At 39.2% G+C, this 24,587-nt stretch overlaps 2 protein-coding genes and 1 long non-coding RNA gene across 3 annotated transcripts; 2 read left to right on the top strand and 1 right to left on the bottom strand.

The window, feature by feature from the left end:
- The first annotated feature begins 801 nt into the window (after positions 1–801).
- On the top strand, positions 802–3,152 carry LOC123549990 (uncharacterized). Its single transcript, XR_008366985.1, has 3 exons — positions 802–1,103; positions 1,494–1,594; positions 1,846–3,152. It is a non-coding gene; the product is annotated as an uncharacterized LOC123549990 (long non-coding RNA).
- A 4,286-nt stretch (positions 3,153–7,438) lies between these two features.
- Positions 7,439–8,353, bottom strand: LOC123544810 (uncharacterized). The gene is made up of 2 exons (XM_053522981.1): positions 8,102–8,353; positions 7,439–7,947 (listed from the first exon to the last, which is right to left on the bottom strand). The coding sequence occupies exons 1-2, from the start codon at positions 8,271–8,273 to the stop codon at positions 7,508–7,510; spliced, it is 612 nt and encodes a 203-aa protein (XP_053378956.1). The 5' UTR covers positions 8,274–8,353; the 3' UTR covers positions 7,439–7,507.
- A 2,942-nt stretch (positions 8,354–11,295) lies between these two features.
- On the top strand, positions 11,296–12,732 carry LOC128548110 (uncharacterized). The gene has a single exon (XM_053522505.1). It carries the CDS (start codon positions 11,296–11,298, stop codon positions 12,730–12,732), a length of 1,437 nt encoding a protein of 478 aa, XP_053378480.1.
- The last annotated feature ends 11,855 nt before the right edge of the window (positions 12,733–24,587 follow it).

Raw genomic sequence — 24,587 nt, forward strand, 5'->3', positions numbered from 1 at the left:
CATGTAAAGTTTGAAGGTCCTGGGTGCAGTGGTTCGCGAATAAAGTGCCTTCATGCAAAAAGTTAACGTTGGCCCCTGTGACCTTGACCTTTGACCTGGTGACCCCGAAGTCAGTAGGGGTGGTGTACTCAATAAGTACTATCAGCATGTGAAGGTTGAAGGTCCTGGGTGCAGTGGTTCGCGAGTAAAGTGCCTTCATGCAAAAAGTTAACGTTGGCCCCTGTGACCTTGACCTTTGACCTGGTGACCCCAAAGTCAGTAGAGGTGGTGTACTCAATAATTTGTTGAAAATTAGAGGGATTTAACATAAACATGTACTTCTGCTTCAAAATTATAAAATTATACAGAAGGATTAAATATGAAATATCATTTCCGTATGCATTGATTTTAATATGGATGCAGCCTTTGGTCCACATTTCAACATGTAAATAGTATGCAACATTTAGAATGTCAAAATAACTTTAAATCAATATGCATAATTAACAAGAGCTGTCTCCATAGGATGAAACATGCCCCCGATGGCACTTTGAATGAATAGTTATGGCTGATGTTAGAGTTTAGGACCTTTGACCTATGGACCTGGGTCTTGCGCGCAACACGTCGTCTTACTATGCCACACATTCATGCGTAGTTATTTTAAAATACATGCATGAATGACAAAGATATGGACCGGACATGCCCATCAATGCACTATCATGAAATATGACCTTTAACGTCTAAGTGTGACCTTGACCTTTGAGCTACGGACCTGGGTCTTGATCAGAATTGACTTCAAAACATCGATTTCAAATTGCCCTGTCGTTCACCATCTCCGAACTTTTTCTGGAAACCCAAGTCTAAAATTAGACCGTATTTTCCGAAATCTGGGCGGTGACCTGGGTCACGTGGGGTCAAACGTGAGGTCAAACTAGGTTCAGCAAGGAGCGGGAGTAATGGCTTTGCGCGCGAAAGTATTTCTGTGGAATAAAATCGTTTTATTGTGTTTGCAGATGGAGGGAGCTGAAAAATCTTTATGACAAATTACATCTCAGAATGTCTGCCATTGAAAACTACCAAGGATGGACTGGGATGGCAATTACAGGAGACAAAATCTGCATGCAAAGGTAGGTCGGTTTTCTCTTCGAGTTGTATTGAAATTAAAAATGGCTGCCAGCCAAAGCCGGGTAAATTGATAGCGTCTGAAATACGTTATGGCATGCCACAAGGTGGAATCTCTGGAGCCTATGTTCAATGTTTTGTGGTTCAGAAGGATAAATAAGCATTTTGACTGGTCGAATATGTTTTATTTCAGCATTTTAGTGTCATTGAATGCATGTTACAGTCACCACCGTTTGTAGATATGTGAACTAACCTGAGATGTTTAGGTATACATAATGGAAATATTTCTGGACTTAATTTTGTCTTACTCATTGTGTGTAAAAATACATAAGCACTTTTGCAAAATGAGTTATCAAGAAGCTCTGATTTTCTAATGCTTTGCTTTATTTTTTCAGCACTGTGATGTGATTTGTACAGGCCAAGATGTCTCAAGTTTTACAACCAATCAACCATATTGAAGTTTTGTGTGACAGATTTTCCTCAGCAAAAAAATAAGGTATGCATTTCACAAATACTCAGCAAGTATAATGCCATTCCAGCTTGATGCTTGATACTTGAACATTTGTCATAGAATTTGTAAGTGTGAAGAAACTTCTCAAAGCATTTCAGTGTCATTTCACATTGCATTGTAAATATGAAAATTGATTGACCGATGGTCTTATAGCTTGTATTTTGTGATAAATGATCTAAGACTTGATACTTTCAAAATGTATTTCAGTTTATTAAAGATATTCATTTCTGTTTCAGGCTGCCAAACAGACAAGATGCTAGAGCTCACAGTGTTGTCTGCATTTTGATGACAAAACAGTGATGTGTGCTTTTTTTGGAAGAAGTAAAAAGATAGACTCTGATGTATTTCATATTTGCATGTATTGTTTCGTATGATACAATTTGCCCGTACAAGTGGCTATGCCCATAAAAGAGGCACACTATTGCTTGTTGTGTTTGTTATCTGTCAGTATAAAAAAGTAATGTCAATCTCCTGAGATGATGATTTGTGCTGATTCGTCTGTACCATAAGTCATATAGCTTGTCCCGTCTGTCCGAAATTATAAAATTATACTATACCGACTCGTTTGCCAAGTACGCTGTCTTAATGAAATATTGATAGTACTTGGTAGACCAGTGCTGTCTATCACATCTCGGAGAAATATGATACATCGAGCAAGGATCGTTGGCAAATACAACGTGACACGTTAGGAAAAATACAGTCAAGCTGAAAAACTTTTCATAGAATCTTACTTTTGAAATATTAAATAAGGCGGATAGTACTTCGAAATTTCAACACGTTGTAAAACAAAACCGATTGCTGACTGATCATTTTTTCCTGAACGTCTCATTTTCTATTTGCTATCGAGCCTTTATGTCCAACTACATGTCATGATCTGGCATTGAAGTAATGTGAATTTTGTCCTCATGCGTCACAGGATAGTTATCATTTTCTCACTATCCTGTTGCTAACTTTTTCCAAATTTCGATCAGTAGGGAAACAAAACAACATGACGTTGGAATTTTCTCCTAAATTACTAATGTATGACACGTTGTTGAACATCAGTGTCCAATGTAGGGAGAAACTTCTCCTAATTCGAAACGATTATACCTAAGAAATGTCAAAGCATTATGTGTTTTGTTACTGGACAAATATTCCAAAACAGTCCACCTTGATAGTTTTATAGTATATGTAGGATTTCATGTTCGGTCAAACAGCATCAGTGACACTATACGAATTTGTCCAAGGCAGGAGAAACTTCTCCTATTACAACATGATGATGCATACGAAATGCCAAAGCATTGTGCCCTTGTATGTACGGGACACGTTTTCCAAAACAGTCCACCTTGATACTTTTTAAGTATATATAGGATTTCATGTTTTAGTCAAACATATACTCCTCGGATGGTACATACACGTGTTTTTTAAGTATTTAAGGAAAAGTTGGCATTTGGGCATTTCAACCATCATGACAAGGTGGTCCATACTCGTGTTTTTTTAAGTATTAAAGGAAAAAGTTGTCATTTGGGCATTTCGGCCATCGTGAACATACTTTGGGACCTAGGGCTATGTTTGTGTCTGCCAGATCAAACAATATCGAAACCACGTTGTCACACACACCAAGCCGAGAGCGATGCAAAAACACGTCCGCTCTCGACGGCTGTACAATTGGTCATGTGACCACTTGCAACTTGAGGAAAAAATGCTCGACGCTGATTGGTCAGTTACTTTCAGTGTAGACTCGTCCCGTTGGACGAAACCACGTTGAAAGCTATCAGCCAATCAAATCGTTCGTGACGTCACAGTTTGTTATTTTTCGGCAGGTAGAGCCTTTATAAGCGGCTGCACAAGCTCAGTTGTTCAGTTAGGCGGGCGGATTTCACCAATATTCCAAGGTGTTTCCGCGTCAGTATGTTTAAGATTTTTCTAGTGTTAAAATGTTCAAGTTCGGAGTTAAAGTGTTATTCGTGGTGTACAAGAAACAAGACAGATGAAGAATGCCTGGGGTGAGTACTTTGGCAAAGTCGCGTCGCTCTCGTATTGTACACGTTAGGATTTGGTTAGGACATAAGACTGGCAACACACGTTGGCATAGCGATGCCAAGTCTTGGTTCGGCTAGAACTTGATCCGGGGTTTCGATCAATTGAGAATGTCCAGTGTTCGGCGTAGTTGGGTTAGGGCGAGGAGACTCGATATACCGAAAATGGAAAGACGGTTGAGCTCCTGTCCCCGTCATCCCGACCAATATCTTTCCAGCTTAACACAGCTGGAATTCTCAGTTGATTGAAATGACACTCGAGTTGATATATACTTACTCTCGAGGTCGTCTGAGTGTCTACTGTTTGAGTCTTGCATCATGTTGATGCTGCGTTCCGATATTGACGGTAGGCACGGTCACCTGTTGATCGTTCAGTGCTTTTGCAGATCGCCAGAAAATGCGATAGCCAATTAACGAACCACATTTTTACTTCATCTTTTTTGCATGTTAGGAGCAATGACAAGTTGTTTGAAACGAGAGCGACGGGACCATTGCAACCTTAGTATAAGAATAGTTAAGATGTTTAGATATGATAGTTATGTCTTAGATGTTAGTTGTTAAATCTTAAAGTTGTGCACAACTTATTGTAGCTATTGAATGTGTTTCTCTTCACAGGGCTTTGTCACTTTTATCATTGGTGGTGGAGTACGGCAAGGGGCGTTTTCGTATTCTTACTTGTTTAGCTTAAATTAGGAAAACGACTCTTGGCTTGCTCACACTGCTACATGATAACATAAGTGACATCAAAATTTCTGAACTTTGGCAAACATAAGCTCTTACTTGTAATTCAAAAAATCAAAGCTTCGAATTCAATGTTGTATCTAATGTACAGCTCATTTGGCATGTAACGGCTGTACATAAAACGATGCAACCTTTTTCTCTCTTCTCTTGCTCTTCTAAAAAAAAAAAAAACAAAAATCAAAATTACTAATGCTAATGGTCCGAACGGCAACCGAACATTCTCATTCAGATTGACTTTCATAGATCAGCGTGGGTCAAGCGTTAATGATGACTAAAGCCCGACTCTGTGCTCAGTAGACAATGACGCTAGTACAGGGAATTACTTGGCCCACCATTGCTATGATTGTCTGCAAGACATAACATGCCAGTGCCACGTTCATTGGAAGGGCGACACTTCTCTACTGAGACGCCCGAATACACCTTTGAATAGCCTTGTCGTCCGCGGCAAGTATCGGGGACTGGCATGACAATGTCTTGTGGAGATACTGATCTTGTCAATTTGAAAGTGACTTTGGCTTCTACATTTGGTACTCTATCCCAAATTTCTTTTAATGCGACCATCTTTCGAGGCCTGTGATCAAGAGTTTCTCTGATGTCACAGTGGTCTCGAAACATGCCAGTGACAAGTCTGGACAAACGCAGAGCCATAGAAATTTGGTACTGTACATTTTTCTAAAGGTGATATTGCGATGCTGAACGAATACGTCGGCTCGTACCTCAGGCCGATGTCTGATTAGCTTATGATTGAAAAACGAAATGTCAATTCATACTGGAGAATTGGACACGATATTTTTACATGCTAAAGACCCTTGATGCCTAGTTTAGACCATCTATTTTGCTTTGAAATTGGCACAAACTTAAAAACAAAGAAATCACTGCTTTTTTTAGGTGATTAGCAAACTGGCTTGTTTTTCTTACCACGACAGAAATTGATATAACACATACAAGGCCCATAATTTATGCAACGTTTTCTCCAGTATGCCTTAACATTTGTCTATAATACAACTCAAGGCATGATCATTTCTGTAATGAAAGAGTTAAATCACAAGGATTCGTAACAGCATTCTCGTACACTTGTGCAGAAAAACAGGTGAATATGCTAAGATGCTTAGGCTAAAATACTAGAAACACGCAACCAAGACCAAAAAATAATATTTGTGATAAGTGGCTCGTAAATGGCATAAAAGCTGCCAGCTGCCAGCTGCCTGCATTCAGATTAAACAACGACTATGAATCGCAAGAGAAGCCTCTCTCCTTTAACGCTTTGGAAAGCGGCACATGTGTTCAAGCACCAAAACCTAGAGTGTTGGTTTCAATTTGCGAAGGATGGAGAATCACACAACAAGGTGTTTGCATCTGATTTCGAACGAACAAGGAAGCGAGCGAAACTGGAAGACGAAAAACCATTCATGACGACTTTCAGTGTTGGAATACGTCCAACTCGAAATCAGAAAAGAGTGCTGAACGAGATGCTTAGAGTGAGCAATCACGCGTACAACTGGAGCAACTATCTCGTTCGTGAAAAGAACTTGAAACCTAGACAGTACGACTTGCAGACTCACGTTTGTAAGACAAATTCTAGTGACGTCCCGATGGATTTCAGAATGAACAACGATGACGACTGGTATTTCGATAACAAAATGACATCTATTAAACAAACAGCTTGTAAGAACTTCTGTACCATGTACAAGTCGGCGTTAACGAATCAAAAGAAGAAGAAAAAGTACATCAAGACTGTGACTTTGAAAGACAAAGACGATATGAATCCGAGTCAAGGAGCGTTCGAAATTCAAAAACAATTTATTCGTACATTGAAGGAGACAGACACTGGCGATAATGATATATTACGCCACTGTATAGCAGCCATGCCGGACAATTTTACTACGCGAAGGAAGGATGTAAGAAATCGATTCCTGCGCTTGTCTAAACCAGTGAGCAAACTGCCACCTTTAGAACATGCCGTTAAGATCGTCAAGACAGCGAAAGGAAAGTTCGTCTTACATATACCATGCGATCCAACTTACACGAGGAGCAAACGGTACGACGAACCATTCGATTCTATGTGTGGCATCGATCCTGGCGGAAGAACGTTCTTGACAATATACGATCCATCAAAGCCACGGGCATTTCAAATTGCATCTCGATGTAAAGCGCCATCTAAGCCAGTTCGTAAACGGACAAAGAAAAAGGGGGAAAAATGGCACAGGAAAAAGAAAAGTCAGCGCCGGGTCGGGAGCACCATAGACAAGATTGACGGTCTGCACGCAAAGATAGACTATGTAAATTCAAAAATGCAAGCAGCCATACGGCGAAAGCAGCCCCAAGCAAAAGAAGATCGGCAAAGACAATTACAAAAGGTGTATTATCAACTAGGTAATGTTATCAGATGGGTGCATCTTCGTTGTACATACAATTTGATGCAATACTCGTACGTAGCCATTGGAGAGATCGGCATACCTAGTATCATTCGAAGGCAATGTAATGGAAAACGAAGACGTATCAACAAAAAATCCGTACGTCATCTGACAGTGTGGAATCATTGCAAGTTTCGTGAAAGGCTCGTGTATCGAGCCAAAGGCACAAAGACTAATGTTATCGTTCAAGATGAAAGCTATACGTCCAAAACATGCAGCGAATGTGGAACGATAAACGACAAATTAGGGGGCAGCGAAACATTCAAGTGCATAAATCCTAGCTGTGATTATATTACAAACAGAGACGTTAATGGTGCAAAGAACATTCTTAGGAAGTCTCTCGGTATCGGCTCAATTAAAACGTACCGTGCATGACTTTGAACACTGGAAAAGTAAGATCGGTTGACTCGCCGAGTTCCGGCTGAACCTTATAGGGGAAGCGTTGGTGAATAAAAAGGGTCACATATGCCTATTATATTTCTCAAGGCGTGAACGTATCTATAATGAAAAAGTTTAATCATAAGGATTCGTGACAGTGTTCTTTGTTCACTTGTACAGAAACATGATGACATACCGAGTCTGGATTAGGACATTGTTTCAAAATCTCTCTAACCTAAGTGGGATTGCTATGTTTGCATTACTATATGACAAAGTAAGACACGGCACTGTTCTGAACATTTTAATTCCAATGTATCATCATCTTTCATCAGAACAAAGCAAAAGTATCAATCGGTTAGTCTCATTTTTACGCTCGATCTTATTTTGGCATTGCAAAAGCAGCACTTGCCCTTTGCTTTTATCCGATCGACACAATCTTCGCAAAATGTGTGACCGCAAGGCACTAATGTATGATCTTTTTGTGCAGACAAGCATATGATGCATAGCATCAGTTCGTCCCTTGCCTCTTGCTTTGCTTCAGACAGTGCTCTCTGATGAGCCAACAGTAGCTCATGTTCCCTCTTTTCCCAAGCCGTTTCGCTCAACGTACTGCTGGCAACCGTTGATGAAAGCCTCGTGTAAGGTTTTAGCTTGTGTCCTCTTACTGGACTGTTTGGTTTCGTACTCTGGGTCGGACTGATGATGTCTGGCAACTCGTCATTGTCCTCATCGCTTATGACGATGGTGTCTGTTAGTGTGATCTGTTTCTTCGCTTTGTCCATATTGTCTGAAACAGAAAACATAAACGAACGTCAGTTGTTTTACAAAAGTTGTTACAAGGTCTATTCAACAAGTCAGTATTAGCTAGTAAAAGTATCGAGTTCAATTTCAAATTCAAACTGTCAAATCTCAAAGTGTCAAATCTCAAAGTGTCAACTCACCAATTTCATCCCTCAGCAACCCTTGATTCTCCAAAAGGAATCTCGCAGCAGCTATTACGTCCGACATATCTGTTTCGTTCGTCGCCTCTCTGATTTCGTTTTCCCACAAGTTCAGTTTCGATAGTGCCGACATGCTACTCTTGAATAAGGAAGGGTATCGTCCGCGATCCATGTTGACACAAGTTACGACGTTATCTATGTTTTCGATTAAGTTTTGAGCTCTTCTCACTATGCCTCTTCGCTTGTATAAGACAAACGTTTCCATTGCTTGTCGATGGCTCTCTGTCATGAGTGAGCTCAGTAAATCTGCGACTGCACTGTTCATCGTTCTGATACAGAATGACACTAAGAATGCATATGCACACACTCCCTCTAGCGAAAATTGTTTCGACCAATCAGAATATGGCATGTAAACCACGCCTACTTTGTTTCGACCAATCAGAATATGGCATGTAAACCACGCCTACTTTGTACTGACCAATCAGAAAGCAGATGATTGAAAAAGTTATTTTTCGGTACAGTACCAGAAAAACATACCCTTGAGCTTCAGTCTCTATTATACGCTCTTATTAGCAACACGCAAAAGACTACCATTCAGCTTATCGAATCTACAAGATGCATGCGAAAGTAATTGACATCGACACTCTGAGAGGGAGATCTGCAACGTTAGACATGCTTCTCAGACACAAGCTACGCTATAACGAAATAGACAAGTTGCTGTCACTCAGTGAATGCCATGACGAGTACCTACAAGAGCAGCTGTACGGTTTCGTTGAAGAAGACGACATTCGAAAGATGCATAAACTGTTATACCAGGATTGTCAAATACCTGAAGTGACATTATGAGAAAGTGTTGTCAAAGTATGATAACCAAAAGCTAGTTATTCTATGGATTACTATTCGTGGACTCGTGGAGGGATGAACTCAAAATTTGTCGCGAGCAGCGAACGGGTCTATTGGATTGGGCTAAACAAACCTTACTACTGTCGTTTGTCGATATGGATAACGGACAGGTTCATAGAGAGGTGGATCATAAGAAACATTACAAGCCGAATGCCACCATTCAAGTTCATTGAAAACGCCTAGAAGAAACGCAACATGTTCAGAGACATTATTCAGCAATTGGCACGCGTAACTGAACTCATGTTTGATATTAAATTAATGAATGCAGTAAAAATGAATCAAATTGAAACATGTGTGTTGTTATGTTATGTTATGTTATGTCAACGGACAAGACCGATTATCACAGTAATTTGCCCAATGCTGTGCAGCCAGTAGTCCTCATACTGTGTGAAAACAACACGCCATTCAACTTTCAAAAATGCTCAAAGCCCTAACCCTAACCTCACCTACTTTTTCCTAGCCATACACCAAGGACAGACACCCCCAAAAGCCGATTTCACTTGGAAAAAATGTACAAGACTGTAAGTCAATGGCCAGTGATTTTTGACAAGGTCTGATAAGTAATGGCCCATTAGTACGTGTTATGAAAGAACAAAACGCCAGTTGATACTCGTCCTCAAGTAAAACCGACGGTACATCATTAATGCGATTATGTTGTTAATCACATTGCAAACTTTATAAACAAACCCAACTCATCCATTTATAACAACTTTCAAAAAAATCGACCTCCATAAACCTAACCTAGCCCAACTCCGAGACCATCACATCAACAGCCCTTTCACTTTGGTTTAAATATGTTGAGGGACTTAGTCATTGCCGGTAATACTTCCAACGGAATGACAGTTTATGCCCCTTAATATTATGTTATGCCAGTCGATACTCGTCCTCAAGTAATACCAATGGTACAAACTTAAAACAAAACCAACTTTAACAATTGCCCAGTTTTAACAATTTGACCTCCATAAACCTAACCTAGCCCAACACCGAGGACCAGAAGCGACAAGAGCCGATTTTGAAATGGAAAAAAATTGTCTTGTTATTTGATATTGGGAACTAATTCCAAATACACGCTAAGAATGGCCGGGATTGTAATTCCAAAGCTTTAAAAATATTTTTTGTGTGCATATTAGATGTTGGTATCTCTTGTATTCTGTTATTCTTGTACGGAAACCTGTCAAGGTGATAATGGACAATTCGAATAAGTCAGATACGAATGATAAAGTTTACAGAAGTAATTTTGCCAAGTACGAAGATGTTCATGTGGTCTGAAGCTCAAATTGACTGGGATCATGTTTCACAACACTGGTATGATGAAAACCATATCAGTGTTTGCTTTGTGGTATCATCTCAATACATGCAAATTTTAGAGCAGCGCCTCGATGCGACATTTGTGTTGCATAGGATGTTATTATGAAATCTTAAGAGGATGGTCATGTTTCTGTTGGACGACGCATCCTTACAATTTGTATTTCGACTGGCAAAGAGTTGGTCCTCTGGAAGAATAATGTACAAACCAACTTCACACACATTGAAATGCAAGTGAGTGATTTGTGGCGTTCGAAATAGTTTGTATTTTGAACGTTAAGCCTATTTGCGAAAAATGTGAATAAAAAAGTGACCATAACTGACGATTAAATAAAAACAACAGATAACATTGTTGATAAATTGTACGGTTCTGAACTCTACAGAAAAAGCGAAGTTCAGAAACACCAGTTTCCTTGATTTTGAAATATATGAATATTTTTCCAATGTGTTTGAAACGAAATCGAAGCAAACAGAGGATGAGTTTTATAAAGAAGTCAAATTTTTTCAAACTACACTAGATAAAACAAGTGAATTTTGCTTGAGAAAGAGTAAGACTGAATTGTCAATTGGAAAATCAAGATGGGACGAAAAGTTTCAAGTTACACAGTCAGACTGCGAATGGATGAAGACAAAGGAATTATCTTTCATTTCCAAGCTTCGTTCTACTCACATGTTCGACCCGTATGAGTCCTTTTTCGTTTCGGTTGGAACGAGTAAAAGAGACAGAAAGGCGCAACCAAGAACAAAAAATAATATTTGAGCAAATTGTCTCGTGACAGGTATAAATGTTGCGCGTTGTCCGAATCTAAATCAAAACATTTCAAACGTGTCTACTTATCACATTCGACCCGCACGACGACTTTTCTCGTTTCTGTCGAAACAAGCATTAGTGAAACTTTTGATGAAAAAAAGGTATTAAAGGGAAATCGAAATTTTCCCAAGTCAGTATAATATCTGGTGTACATCAGTTTACTCATCACTTAAGAATGAAGAGAAAACGAGAACAGATGACTTTGTGGAAAGCCGCGTTCGTCAATGGACGGGAAACGTTCAAGTCATGGATTGACAAGGCACGAATGCTGGAATTGAACTGTGACGTCTCGTCTGCAAGCTCGACTCATTACTCGGATCTGAATTTGAAAAGCAAGTGTGCGAGAATGGAAGACAAGTTTATGTGTACATTTTCTGTCGGTATTCGACCTACGTCAAAGCAGAAGCGAACGTTGAATCAGATGCTCAAAGTGAGCAACCACGCTTACAATTGGTGCAATTACCTAGTGAAGGAGAAAGACTTCAAACCGAAGCAGTTCGACTTGCAAAGAGTTGTTGCTAAAACGAATTCGAGAGACGTATCAGACGAGTACAGACTTTTAGGAGACGACTGGTTTTTCGACAACAAGATGTCTAATATCAAGACAACGGCTTGTAAGAACTTTTGCACCATGTACAAGTCTGCTCAAACCAATCAGAAGAAAAGAAAAGTCGATCTCAGAAACAAAGACACTGCTATGTTACGCGAAGGATCGTTCGAAGTGCAGAGACAATACGTGAGGTTGCTTACCGACAAAGACATACCAGACGAACGACTTCGGCAATCAAGAATAGCTTTGATGGCAGACAACTTCTCAAAATCCAAAAAGGACTGGAAAGAAAGGTTTCTCCGGCTTTCGAAAAAAGTATCTAAGATACCGCCTTTGAGCCACGACATGAAGGTATGCAAACGTCCGAACGGAAAATTCGTACTTCAGATTCCTTGCGATCCGAAATACACGCGAAGGATACAAGTGCACACATCGGACTCGATATGTTCCATCGATCCGGGAGGCAGGACGTTCGCCACGTGTTACGATCCTAGCAATATAAAGGCATTTCAAATAGGACCCGAGGCAGACAAGAAAGAGGTCATTCACAAGTATCACGAGAAGATCGACCAAGTTCATCGTCACTTGGCGTACGCTCAAAAGAAAAAGCAGACACAAGCCGTGCAAGACAGAATCGGACAATTGAAAAAGCTGCACTTAAAACTGAAAACGTACGTCGACGACGTGCACTTGAAACTGTGCTCCTACCTGGTCAAGAATTACAAACTGGTCGTTCTTGGCAAGATATCGGTTTCTTCCATCGTGAGAAAGGACAGACCGAACCATCTTGCCAAAAGAGCTAACAGAGATTTGCTGTGTTGGCAGCACTACAGATTCAGACAGAGACTGTTACACAGAGTCCGTGGCACGGACTGCGAAGCTATCACTCAAGACGAACGTTACACTTCCAAGACCTGTGGTAATTGCGGTGTGAAGAACGACAAACTGGGTGGAAAGGAAACGTTTATTTGTGAAAGTTGCAATTACAAAACTCATCGAGACGTCAACGGAGCGAGAAACATTCTGTGCAAATACTTGAAACTTTTTCCATTCGCAGCATAACGAAAGAAAATGACAATGGATTTTTTCGGGTTCGATTCTATCCCACTTGACTCGAAGAGTCAGAAGGCTCGAATACATTTTCTGCACAGGTTTTGCCAATGCAAGATCTGGGGCAAGAATGTGTCCGGGTCAAAAGAGTTAGAAGAATGACAACTGAACATTGACTTTTTAATAGGGTTTTATTTTTTCTCAATGGATCAAATACATAAAACAATGTTGCTGCAGATTGATATCTATTTCAATTGAAATAATGAATCATTTGTACAAATATCATAGTTCTAAATATATGGCAATTACACTTCCAAAATCATATTATTGTTTTCCAGTTCTCAATATCTAGTCAGTGAATCTCAATTTCGAAATGAACCGAATATCACTCCTGCAGAATGGGCAGTGTCTGTTATTCACAAATGATCTAACGATACAGTCAACACACATTATGTGTCCACAAGGCACCAAGGTGATGTTCTTTTCATTATACAAGCAAATCCGACATTTCTTGAACTCTTCGATAGCTTCTTGAATTCGCCGATTGATCATATTTGTTGCTCGTGCAAAGGTGTCCGAAACAAAAGTTTCTAATAATCTTCTGAGAGCGTCGATATGAGCATCTTCGTCCGCGTCTGCTACCACGTTCAGCACATCTACGCTCTGCTCTGACTGTAAAGTTACTCTTACCATCTCTGAAAATATGAGGAGAATATCAGTTATGATGTAAAACGATCATGCCGGAATATAAAACGATACAACTTCAAATTCAATTGTGTAGCGTCTTGAAATACAGAGACAAGTTCTAAAAGTCAACTACGTTCAACACCATAAACGTACCTGAGTTAGTGTCCAGTTGTCGTTGTTGCTGTATCAGAACAGCCAAGGGTGCTGCAGTTCTGCTCATGATTTGTATTTTTGTGTTTCTTTTTTCTGATGCGATCAGGTCGAAGGCGAAAGTCAGAATGATGTAGAAAAATAATTTATTGCTCAAGACACAAGAAGAAATACATCAACCAATCAAAACGTCGTTACAAAAAAGTAGGCGTGGTTAATTTTTTGTAACGACGTTTCTGGTTGAAAATACTTTTGGATCTTGGTCCCCAAAGTAAATGAAAAATTCCCATTTTACAAAATTATGCCTCTTTTTCAACTTAAGAGTTTTGGTTAATGTTTTATATGTAGCTGATATCTCGTTACCCACTAACTGGAATGGATTAAAACTTCAACACACTTGTCCACTGTCATGAGCTGATAGCACTGTGCAGGTTCCATAACCATTATTCGCATTTTTACAAAAATTATGCCCCTTTTTCGACTTCTGTATTCATTCATTGACAAGGCTGTTGAATAGTCGAGCGTTTTTGTCCTCCGACAGCTCTTGTTTATTTTACAACTAAGATTTTGCAAAATGTATTAAAATTAGTTATAAAATGTTTTATAAAAACAAAGAAAAATATCATACAGGGAATGCCACGCACCAAAAGCGCAGCCTCCTCAAAACGACCCCCCCCCCCCAGCACGCAAACGCGTGCACCACACACACACACTCAAAGCTTACACATCAGGACAAAACGAACAACACACACACACTCAAAGCCAACACATAAGGACAAGACGAACAATAAGCATACACACACGCGCGCACACAAAGTCAACACACAAGGACACCCCCAACACAGTGATGTTTGGTGTTCAGTCCCTGTACAATTTGACGTTAATATGTAGTTCTTAAATCCTACTGGAACAGCTGTTTTTATGCCCCCGAAGGGAGGCATATACTTTTTGAACCGTCTGTCGGTCTGTCCGCAATTTTCGTGTCCGATCCATATCTTTGTCATCGATGAATGGATTTTCAAGTAACTTGGCATGAATGTGTACCACAGTAAGACGTGTCGCGCGCAAGACCCAGGTCCGTAGCTTAAAGGTCAAGGTCACACTTAGACATTAAAGGACAGTGCATTGATGGGCGTGTCCGGTCCATATCTTTGTCACCGATGAATGGATTTTCAAATAAATTGGCATGAATGTGTACCACAGTAAGACGACGTGTCGCGCGCAAGACCCAGGTCCGTAGCTCAAAGGTCAAGGTCACACTTAGACATTAAAGGATAGTGCATTGATGGGCGTGTCCGGTCCATATCTTTGTCATCGATGGATGGATTTTCAAATAGCTTGGCATAAATGTGTACCACAGTAAAAACAAAGAAAAATAAACAGGGAATGCCACGCACCAAAAGCGCAGCCTCCTCAAAACGAACCCCCCAGCACGCAAACGCGTGCACCACACACACACACACTCATAGCTTACACATCAGGACAAAACGAACAACACACACACACACACACACACAAAGCCAACACATAAGGACAAGACGAACAATAAGCATACACACACGCGCGCACACAAAGTCAACACACAAGGACAAAACGAACAAACAAAGGAATACAGTGGGGCACCGCCTTGGAACGGTCAGTGGCAAAAACACCACTGGGGAGCTTAAACCAGTTTATGGTGCGCACCCAACCTCACTCTAACACCCACCATGTTCCAAAGACACGGGACAGTGTAAATAAAAGTAATCCCCTCCAGGTGAATCTCTAACACACGTAAAGGAAACAAAAAGTCGTGGCATGTAAAACACAAAAATGCTCGTGTATAAATATAGAAAAAGCAAACCTTAAGAACCAAAAACGTATGTACTCAACTCAATGCCTTTTCAGAAGACATAGCAACAAGAGAAACACCGTGTCGCGCGCAAGACCCAGGTCCGTAGCTTAAAGGTCAAGGTCACACTTAGACGTTAAAGGATAGTGCATTGATGGGCGTGTCCGGTCCATATCTTTGTCATCGATGGATGGATTTTCAAATAACTTGGCATGAATGTGTACCACTGTAAGACGACGTGTCACACGCAAGACCCAGGTACATAGCTCAAAGGTCAAGGTTACACTTAGACGTTAAAGGTCATTTTTCATGATAGTGCATTGATTGGCATGTCCGGTTCATATCTTTGTCATTCATGCATGGATTTTAAAATAACTATGCATGAATGTGTGACACAGTAAGACGACGAGTCGCGCACAAGACACAGCTCCGTAGGTCAAAGGTCCTTAACTTTAACATCGGCCATAACTATTCATTCAAAGTGCGAAAGGGCATGTGTCATCCTATGGAGACAGCTCTTGTTATTGCTGTCCTCTAGCCTGTTCCGTCGGGCCCTTCTATTGCTGCTCCGTCTTCTGTAAAGAAGATGACTTTTTGGTTCTTAAGGATTGCTTATTTACGAAAACATTGTTCGCCTTTTGGAAGTTTTTGTGATATGCAGACTCCATAACCACATCACCTCTCTGATTTCTAAGTTCTGTCCATTGTTTCCTCGTTCAGGGCAAAAGAAAACAAAGAGAAATATCAAACAGGAAATGCCACGTACCAAAAACGCAGCCTCCCCAAAATGAAACCCACAGACGCAGACGCGCACACCACAAACACACACTAAAGCCAACACACCAGGACAAAACGAACAAACAAAGGAACACAGTGGGGTACCGCCTTGGAACGGTCAGTGGCAAAAACGCCACTGGGGAGCTTAAACTGGTTTATGGTGCGCACCCAACCTCACTCTTACCCCCACCATGTTCCAAAGACACGGGACAGTGTAAATAAAAGTAATCCCCTCCAGGTGAATCTCTAACACACGTAATGGAAACAAAAAGGCATGGCATGTAAAACACAAAAATGCTCGTGTATAAATATATAAAAAGCAAACCTTTAGAACCAAAAAACGCATGTACTCAATGCCTTTTCAGAAGACAGAGCAACAAGAGAAACACCCTTAAGGGCCCGACGAAACAGGCCAGAAGACAGATATCAAAACAGTTCGGTCCTGGTAGGATTTAAAAAAACTGCTCATCATAGACCCTTCCGTCAGACACAATCAAAGAGGGAAGCGTAGTGTCAAACTGTAAACGGGTTGAACACTAAACATGCGGTATGTCTCAAAACAGTTGGGTTAGCCATTATGCACCCCTTCGAAAAAGGGGTATATTCTTTTGCAGATGTCGGTCGGTCGGCCTGTATGTTGACCAATCCGTTTCTGGATGGTAACTCAAGAACGCTTGGGCCTAGGATCCTGAAAGTTGATAGGGATGTTGGTCATAACCAGCAAATGACCGCTTTTGATAATCTCAGTATCAAAGGTCACAAAGGTGACTCTGAACAGTTGAACGGTTTCCGGATGATTTTATGCTGCTTTCCCATACAATGTTACTCTTTCGTTATCAAATCAAAATTGTCATTATCCTCTTGAGCTAATTTTCAACTAATTTTGATTTTAACTTGAAACACGGTGCATATTCATATTGGCGGACTCTGCAAAATCTGCTATCGGCGGTTTCTTTGCGTTGGCACCGGCTATTCTTTCCGATCGGATCTACACAAAAAATCGGACTGACATCCATGATAACAGTTATGCTGCTCAAAAATAAGTAGAGTTCAGGCCAGAACAATAGAATGTCTTTATGTATTGTAGTGTTTACTTTTTAATTTTCAGCGATTTTGCCCGCAAACTCGATGGAACTAGTTGGTGTACCGACATGGAACAAACCAGACCTTTTCCGTGGTTTTTAACGAGCTTTTGCTTTGATATCATACATATCAAGCGCACTATTTGTATTCATTTTTCAATATTCTTCCAAATAATACTTACAAAAAAAAACAAAGAAAAATATCAAACAGGGAATGCCACGCACCAAAAGCGCAGCCTCCTCAAAACGAACCCCCCAGCACGCAAACGCGTGCACCACACACACACACACACACTCAGAGCTTACACATCAGGACAAAACGAACAACACACACACATACACTCAAAGCCAACACATAAGGACAAGACGAACAATAAGCATACACACACGCGCGCACACAAAGTCAACACACAAGGACAAAACGAACAAACAAAGGAACACAGTGGGGCACCGCCTTGGAACGGTCAGTGGCAAAAACACCACTGGGGAGCTTAAACCGGTTTATGGTGCGCACCCAACCTCACTCTTACCCCCCACCATGTTCCAAAGACATGGGACAGTGTAAATAAAAGTAATCCCCTCCAGGTGAATCTCTAACACACGTAATGGAAACAAAAAAGGCATGGCATGTAAAACACAAAAATGCTCGGTGTATAAATATATAAAAAGCAAACCTTAAGAACCAAAAACGTATGTACTCAATGCCTTTTCAGAAGACAGAGCAACAAGAGAAACACCCTTAAGGGCCCGACGAAACAGGCCAGAAGACAAAAATCTACTTTCCAGATTTTATTATCTACTTTTCAGATTTTATTCAAAGACCCTTACTTTAGGTTTTGTCGGGGCACCGGAGGTCTCTCTGCACACAAGTTTTTTTATGCACAGGCGGGCTCTATGCTAAGGACTGTTCCTTTAGACAGATTATGTTAATTAATTTGGTGTGTAGATCTGACTTTTTAAAACTGTCAATCTTCAGGTGTGCACCGCCGTATGAACACATCTGCGGATGTCTCCTAAATTGTTTTTTGTACTTTTAGCATGTGTAAATGTTGAGTTCTGCTCAACCCGGGGCTATAAGGCGTAGACGGTAGCATGCATTTTAACTACCGTCCATGAACATGCTCAATCAAACCGAGCCTTCAACATTTTCGTTTTTGTTGTGTTGAGCGACCTGTGGAGTTTCCACTTTTTCTAATTTACTATCGACCCATAGTATTACTATTTTAAAATACGTAAAGGATTTATGTTGAAATGACGATTTTTCTACTTTGATGTAAATAAAATCTGGAAAGTAGATCCCTCGGAAGCACCGAAAACAAGGCACAGTGAAAATTCGGTTTGATTGAGTCTGTTCAGGAGCAGTAATGGAAAATGAAACACTTCCCCCGCCCCCTAGCACCTAGTCATAGCCTCTATGCCGTCTAAACAGCTGATCGCATGTATTGACATGCTGCCGTTTGACGTCATAGGCCACTCCTGTCAAAAAATGTAAATATTACAACACAAGTTATAAATACTTCCTGTAAGCTTGAGAGTAGAGTTTGGGGTATAAATCATGAAGACAACGGAACATAATTTAATTTTTGTTGTACTGAACACCATTTTGAGTAATGTTTAGGTTTCAAAAATACTTAGCGAAATGTTTTTCTCACCCATGTAAACCGACCTGATTTTCCTAGTTGCGGCCATTTTGGATTCGCCGAAACATAGTGTGACGTCACAAATATGAATATGCTAATTATGGGGGTCAAACGTGCGCTTTCCCATACTATCGTAGTATGGCGGCAAATACGGAAAAGGCCATCTCATGTGTTGAGAGTAGATTAAATTTCAAGTTTAAAGATTTGCAAACGAAAGTCTTGAAAATTTTTCTTTTAAATAAAGATGTTTTTATTCTCTTACCAACTGGTTATGGTAAGAGCGTTTGTTACGCTGCTCTTCCATTGATTTGTGATGAGGTAAATTTATGTCTTGTTTGTAAACAAAAATTTGTAGGCCAATGCGTGTGAATACGTCAACAGTGTTGTCGTACTTGTAAAGTTTACTGGTCCTGTTTATAGGTTGTTCAGGGCTACTGTATGTAATGTACAATAAAATAAAAATAATATTCATACAGGGATTATTGTGAATTAGACCTATCTATATTGACGAAAATAAATAAAACTACCTGACTTCCTCGTTTCCTTTTAGTAAAAGTCCGACTGCTTTTCACAAGCGACTTCAGAGAATTGAAACACTCCGTACACACAAATTCGTCGCTGCTCAGGCAGATGTTGTCAATTCTAATCAAGAGGTCTTTCATCGAGGAGCCTTCAATATCAGCATTCGCGCTCACACGACAATACCCATGAGATTTCCTCTTAAAAACACTACCACACACATCGCACTAACCATCCATTGTTGTTTTTCTCTCTACATTGATTCTCCACTAAATATTAAAATTAAGTGAAAATTCAGTCCCACGAGCGTTTCAGCTAACACAACTGTAACAAAATATGTTGAACTATTTATAAACATAAAACAAACGTACTGTGGGTAAAATCACATTTAAATATCATGTGCATGACATATTTGTGAAAAGTACATCTTCTTAATCTTCTTGATATGGCGAATTGCCCCTTGTCCCCCGCTCGAAAGCATACATTTGCATTTGAATAAAGCCATATTACCCTTAGGTACGATGAAAATTAACCTTATTTCCTTACCATATTGTGTCAAAGATTGAGTGAAAAGGCATTTTCTAAGGATCAGCCATCTTATTTATGAAATGTGCATCTTAAACTCTTGTCCCTTAAACACTGGATAGATACGTTACTAAACTTCAGAGAGACCAGAAAACCACATATATGACCCTTTTGTGATTTAATATTATGTTTTCAAAACCGTAAGTTATTATATTTTACCATACGCCAACTGGTTTGCCAACCATTTAATGCTAAAGCTACAATATTTTCTCATAATGGACACGATACAATTAATTATTTAATTCTAAATAGATACGTTACCACCATTTCTTACTGAAAATCATTCACCATTACAAACACATTAAAAATATTTAAACACAGTAATTGTCCGTGTATTTTCTATGTGAGTTAACATTTTTTAATAAATCCGACAATAGTAAAGGATCTTCAGATTCACTTTTGTTTTTTGGCAAACAGATACGTTACAGATATAGCCAATTTCAGAATAGCTCGCCGTTTCAGTGTTTGCATCATACACTTGTATTCACTGACTGATATCGCTTTTCTTCTCGTTAGTGGCTAATTTTGTAACCGTCATTTACATAAACTCCACCCAAAAAAAAACAAAGAAAAATATCAAACAGGGAATGCCACGCACCAAAAGCGCAGCCTCCTCAAAACGAACCCCCCAGCACGCAAACGCGTGCACCACACACACACACACACACTCAGAGCTTACACATCAGGACAAAACGAACAACACACACACATACACTCAAAGCCAACACATAAGGACAAGACGAACAATAAGCATACACACACGCGCGCACACAAAGTCAACACACAAGGACAAAACGAACATGGGACAGTGTAAATAAAAGTAATCCCCTCCAGGTGAAACTCTAACACACGTAATGGAAACAAAAAGGCATGGCATGTAAAACACAAAAATGCTCGTGTATAAATATATAAAAAGCAAACCTTAAGAACCAAAAACGTATGTACTCAATGCCTTTCCAGAAGACAGAGCAACAAGAGAAACACCCTTAAGGGCCCGACGAAACAGGCCAGAAGACAAATATCAAAACAGTTCAGTCCTGGTAGGATTTAAAAACTGCTCATCATAGAGTCCTCCCCCTCTTCCGTCAGACGCAATCAAAGAGGGAAGCGTAGTGTCCAACTGTGAACGGGTTGAACACTAAACATGCGGTATGTCTCAAAACAGTTTGGTCGTAACCTCTTTTAATAAAACGTTTGACAATCTTTCCAAATACATTTGGAAAATTACCATGACCCAAGATCTTACGAGGTTTGTAAACCACATCCCCATAAAAAACGGGTTTAGAAATACCTTCTTGCAGAAGTGTCTTTAAATTACTATTGAATTTTAAAACTAAATCAGAATTACGATAATAAAATTTAGTAAAATATTTACGCAATTTGTAATAACGGTAGCCTTGCTGAAGAAGTTTACTTGTAATATATTGATTACGTTCATTGAAATGCTTGACATGACTACACGCTCTGGCAAACCGAATTAATTGAGAAATATATACCCCATAAGTTGTAGCCTGAGGTACATCCCCATCCAAATGGGGAAAATTTACAATACTAAATTTAAAATCATCCCTCTTGTCATAAATTTTGGTATGTATAATATTGTCATAAATAGAGAGATGTAAATCTAAAAATGAAGCATCAGTATCCGAATTGTTAGTTTTAATTAACTGAAGCTCCCTAGGATAAATAGTACCACCAAATGACCAAAAAACGGATTATCCATATTAAGAATATCATCAAGATAGCGTGATGTATTATTAAATGCAGTTATAATATCTGCTTGCGTATCTGGAGAAAGGCTCAACATAAAGTCAAGTCGCCAGTCAAGTTATGTGGGTTTTTCCCATTAATTTGTCTTAACAACACATAAATTGTCAGTCATACAATGTATTTATGGTTTTAAAATCTGTGACTGATTACAATTACGTAAAACTGTCCCGATTAGTGTCGCATTATCTAAAAGTACTTAATTTTTCTGTCACCGATGATAAAAATCATTAATCCATTATAGCCTCACCGCAAAATGCAAATTAAGTCAGCGCATAAAGTTTATACATGTAAAATTACACGTGTTTTTACCACTTGGTCAGAGATCTAATCATAGCCCGATTGGCATCACTTTTCATGTCAAAAAAGTAAAATATTTAATTTAAACATAAATCCCTGTTTAAATACGTTACTCAAGCTATAAAGGTAATAAACAGTTCTGTGAGTTTGAGATTCTACTAAATATTGGCTTGAATTAACTGAAATATAGCCGTGGTACATGGGAAGAACCTCTGCAAGAAACGTCAAAATTTCTCAGATAAAGAGATACGATCGGTAGCAAGACTCGAACCCATGCCCTCCCCACCCACCCAATTGACCAAATCAGAGGTTACAGTGATTTCAAGTTTGCGACTCACCACTTGACTACGGGGATAGTCACATGATGGATGGATACTACAATTCCTAGATTAGAAATCACAGGGGCACATTATTGCAATAAAGCAGAAGTCAGCATTGACTTAGGGTGACGAGTTAGACTAACAGCTTATTTTTACAGCTATTTTTTCCGTTTGACTAAAATGTTCATGACATCATATATACTATTTGGTTTCTGTATGCAGTAATAATTTGACGCTTTTCTATGAAAACTGTATAATTTCGGATATGGAAGACTTTTCCAACGAAATTTCAATCGATGGCAATCCTTTGTTTTAATATTTACACATCAAGCGTATATATACAGAACTTAGTGTCTCAAAAGTGGACTCGTTTGAGAGAAAATATCGGTAAAAGTATTTTATCTTTTCATTTAAAACTGTGATAGTAGAATTTGAATTGTAAAAGGCGATCTTTATTCACCGTTAGATTGCCTGTCACAAATACTAGAATTTAACGACCGTACCATTTGACAATATGCAGTTAATCAGAATCACATTTAAAATCATAACTATAGCTTTCCTATCATATCTTGTCCAACTTTGACAATTCTGGGCGTCAAACTTTGAAAAATCGGAATACATGTAGGATTTAGACACCAGACCCAGATAGACGCATAATTATACTAGTAGTGAGCTCATCACTTTGTATTTTACCGGCAGTCAGATTACGTCTCATCTTATTACATACTCGTTTCTATTCCCCGCGTATTTTTTAAAGTGCCATTACTAAAAACATTATTGAGCCGCACCATGAGAAAACCAAAATAGTGCGTTTGCGACCAGCATGAATCCAGATCAACCTGCGCATCGGTGCACTCTGCTCATGATTCTTACTGTTCGCTAATAGTTACTCTAATTGCAATTGGCGTTGAAAACGAACAGCATAGATCCTGACCAGACTACAGACGCACTATGTTGGTTTTCTCATGTCGCGGCTCATATTTTTTTTGAATAAGTAAATGTTTCCGTTGTCATTTAAACAATGAGATTTAATAATGATAGGTTCTTCATGACATTTAATTTGACGGATTGTATATATTTCAATATAAATTATCGGATATCTAAGCTTGTGAAATGTAAATATGTATTACTACATCGTGTGTTTCTGGGAGTGACTGATGAGCCCCGTTAGGCTAGGTTTCGTAATTGTATATTCAATCAGTCTTTTGATTTGCTGGGCCTTTTTGCGTTTTCATCGTTCTCAACAACATGTATTAAAAAAGAACATAATATATTTTTCCAAAATACCTTGTACAAATATGAACTTCCGCTTTAACATGACACTGTTATCTTACGTTCAAATCAATGAGATATTGAAAATTTATCATCTAAACTAACAATATGAGACCTTGAGAAACACTCAAGGGTCCCCAGGACCTCCCTCAACAGTCACTCACTCTTGAGAGTTGGCTCGGCTGTCACTCACCTTTATGAATACAAATGGAATCTTTCCTGAGTAAAGACGTGACCGTTAGGCAATTTATTTGAGTGTACTCAATGAGTGGTGTTGGAGTATTGTATGTATCCTTGATAAGCCCAGGGGTGTTGAAAGATATCCGTCATAAAATTACCTTGGGGCTATATTGCAACCTGTATTTGAAAGTAAACGGTGTCGATTGTAAAGAGGTCAACTGCTACATTATCAAAGTTTATTAATAGTCATTAAATTTACAAATGATTGAAGTGATCGTTTACAAGAACTAGGAAAACAAATGATGAATTGTTTATGTTGGTGTATATAAGGAGAGTTGTCATTCTACAATTTCGATACTTGAACTGTGCTTATGTAATACATTTGGAATGAACATTGAAAATGTTGACACATGATTAGATTGAAAGACACATAGATCTAGTTTTTAACAGACTGAAAACTTTTTACACAAAACTTTGTTTTTTAACGATATAGTGGCACTGCTATAGGTATATTGGTAAGAAATAGTGTTATGGTATAATACACAATACGAGACTGTACCTACTCAATACATCACCGTGTTTTGTTGTTACTTCTCCGAATGATTTGATTTGAAATAATCGAACTAAGAAATAATAAGTGTTGTTGTATTTCGTTTAGAGTACATCGATGTCAATCCTCAGACAGTTCAAGTCTTTAATCTAAATAATTTTATGTGTATATGCTGCGGACGTGTCATGCACATGTATGTACGCATTA

The sequence above is a fragment of the Mercenaria mercenaria genome, chromosome 14 (genome assembly GCF_021730395.1).
Source record: "Mercenaria mercenaria strain notata chromosome 14, MADL_Memer_1, whole genome shotgun sequence".
Classification (NCBI taxonomy): domain Eukaryota; kingdom Metazoa; phylum Mollusca; class Bivalvia; order Venerida; family Veneridae; genus Mercenaria; species Mercenaria mercenaria.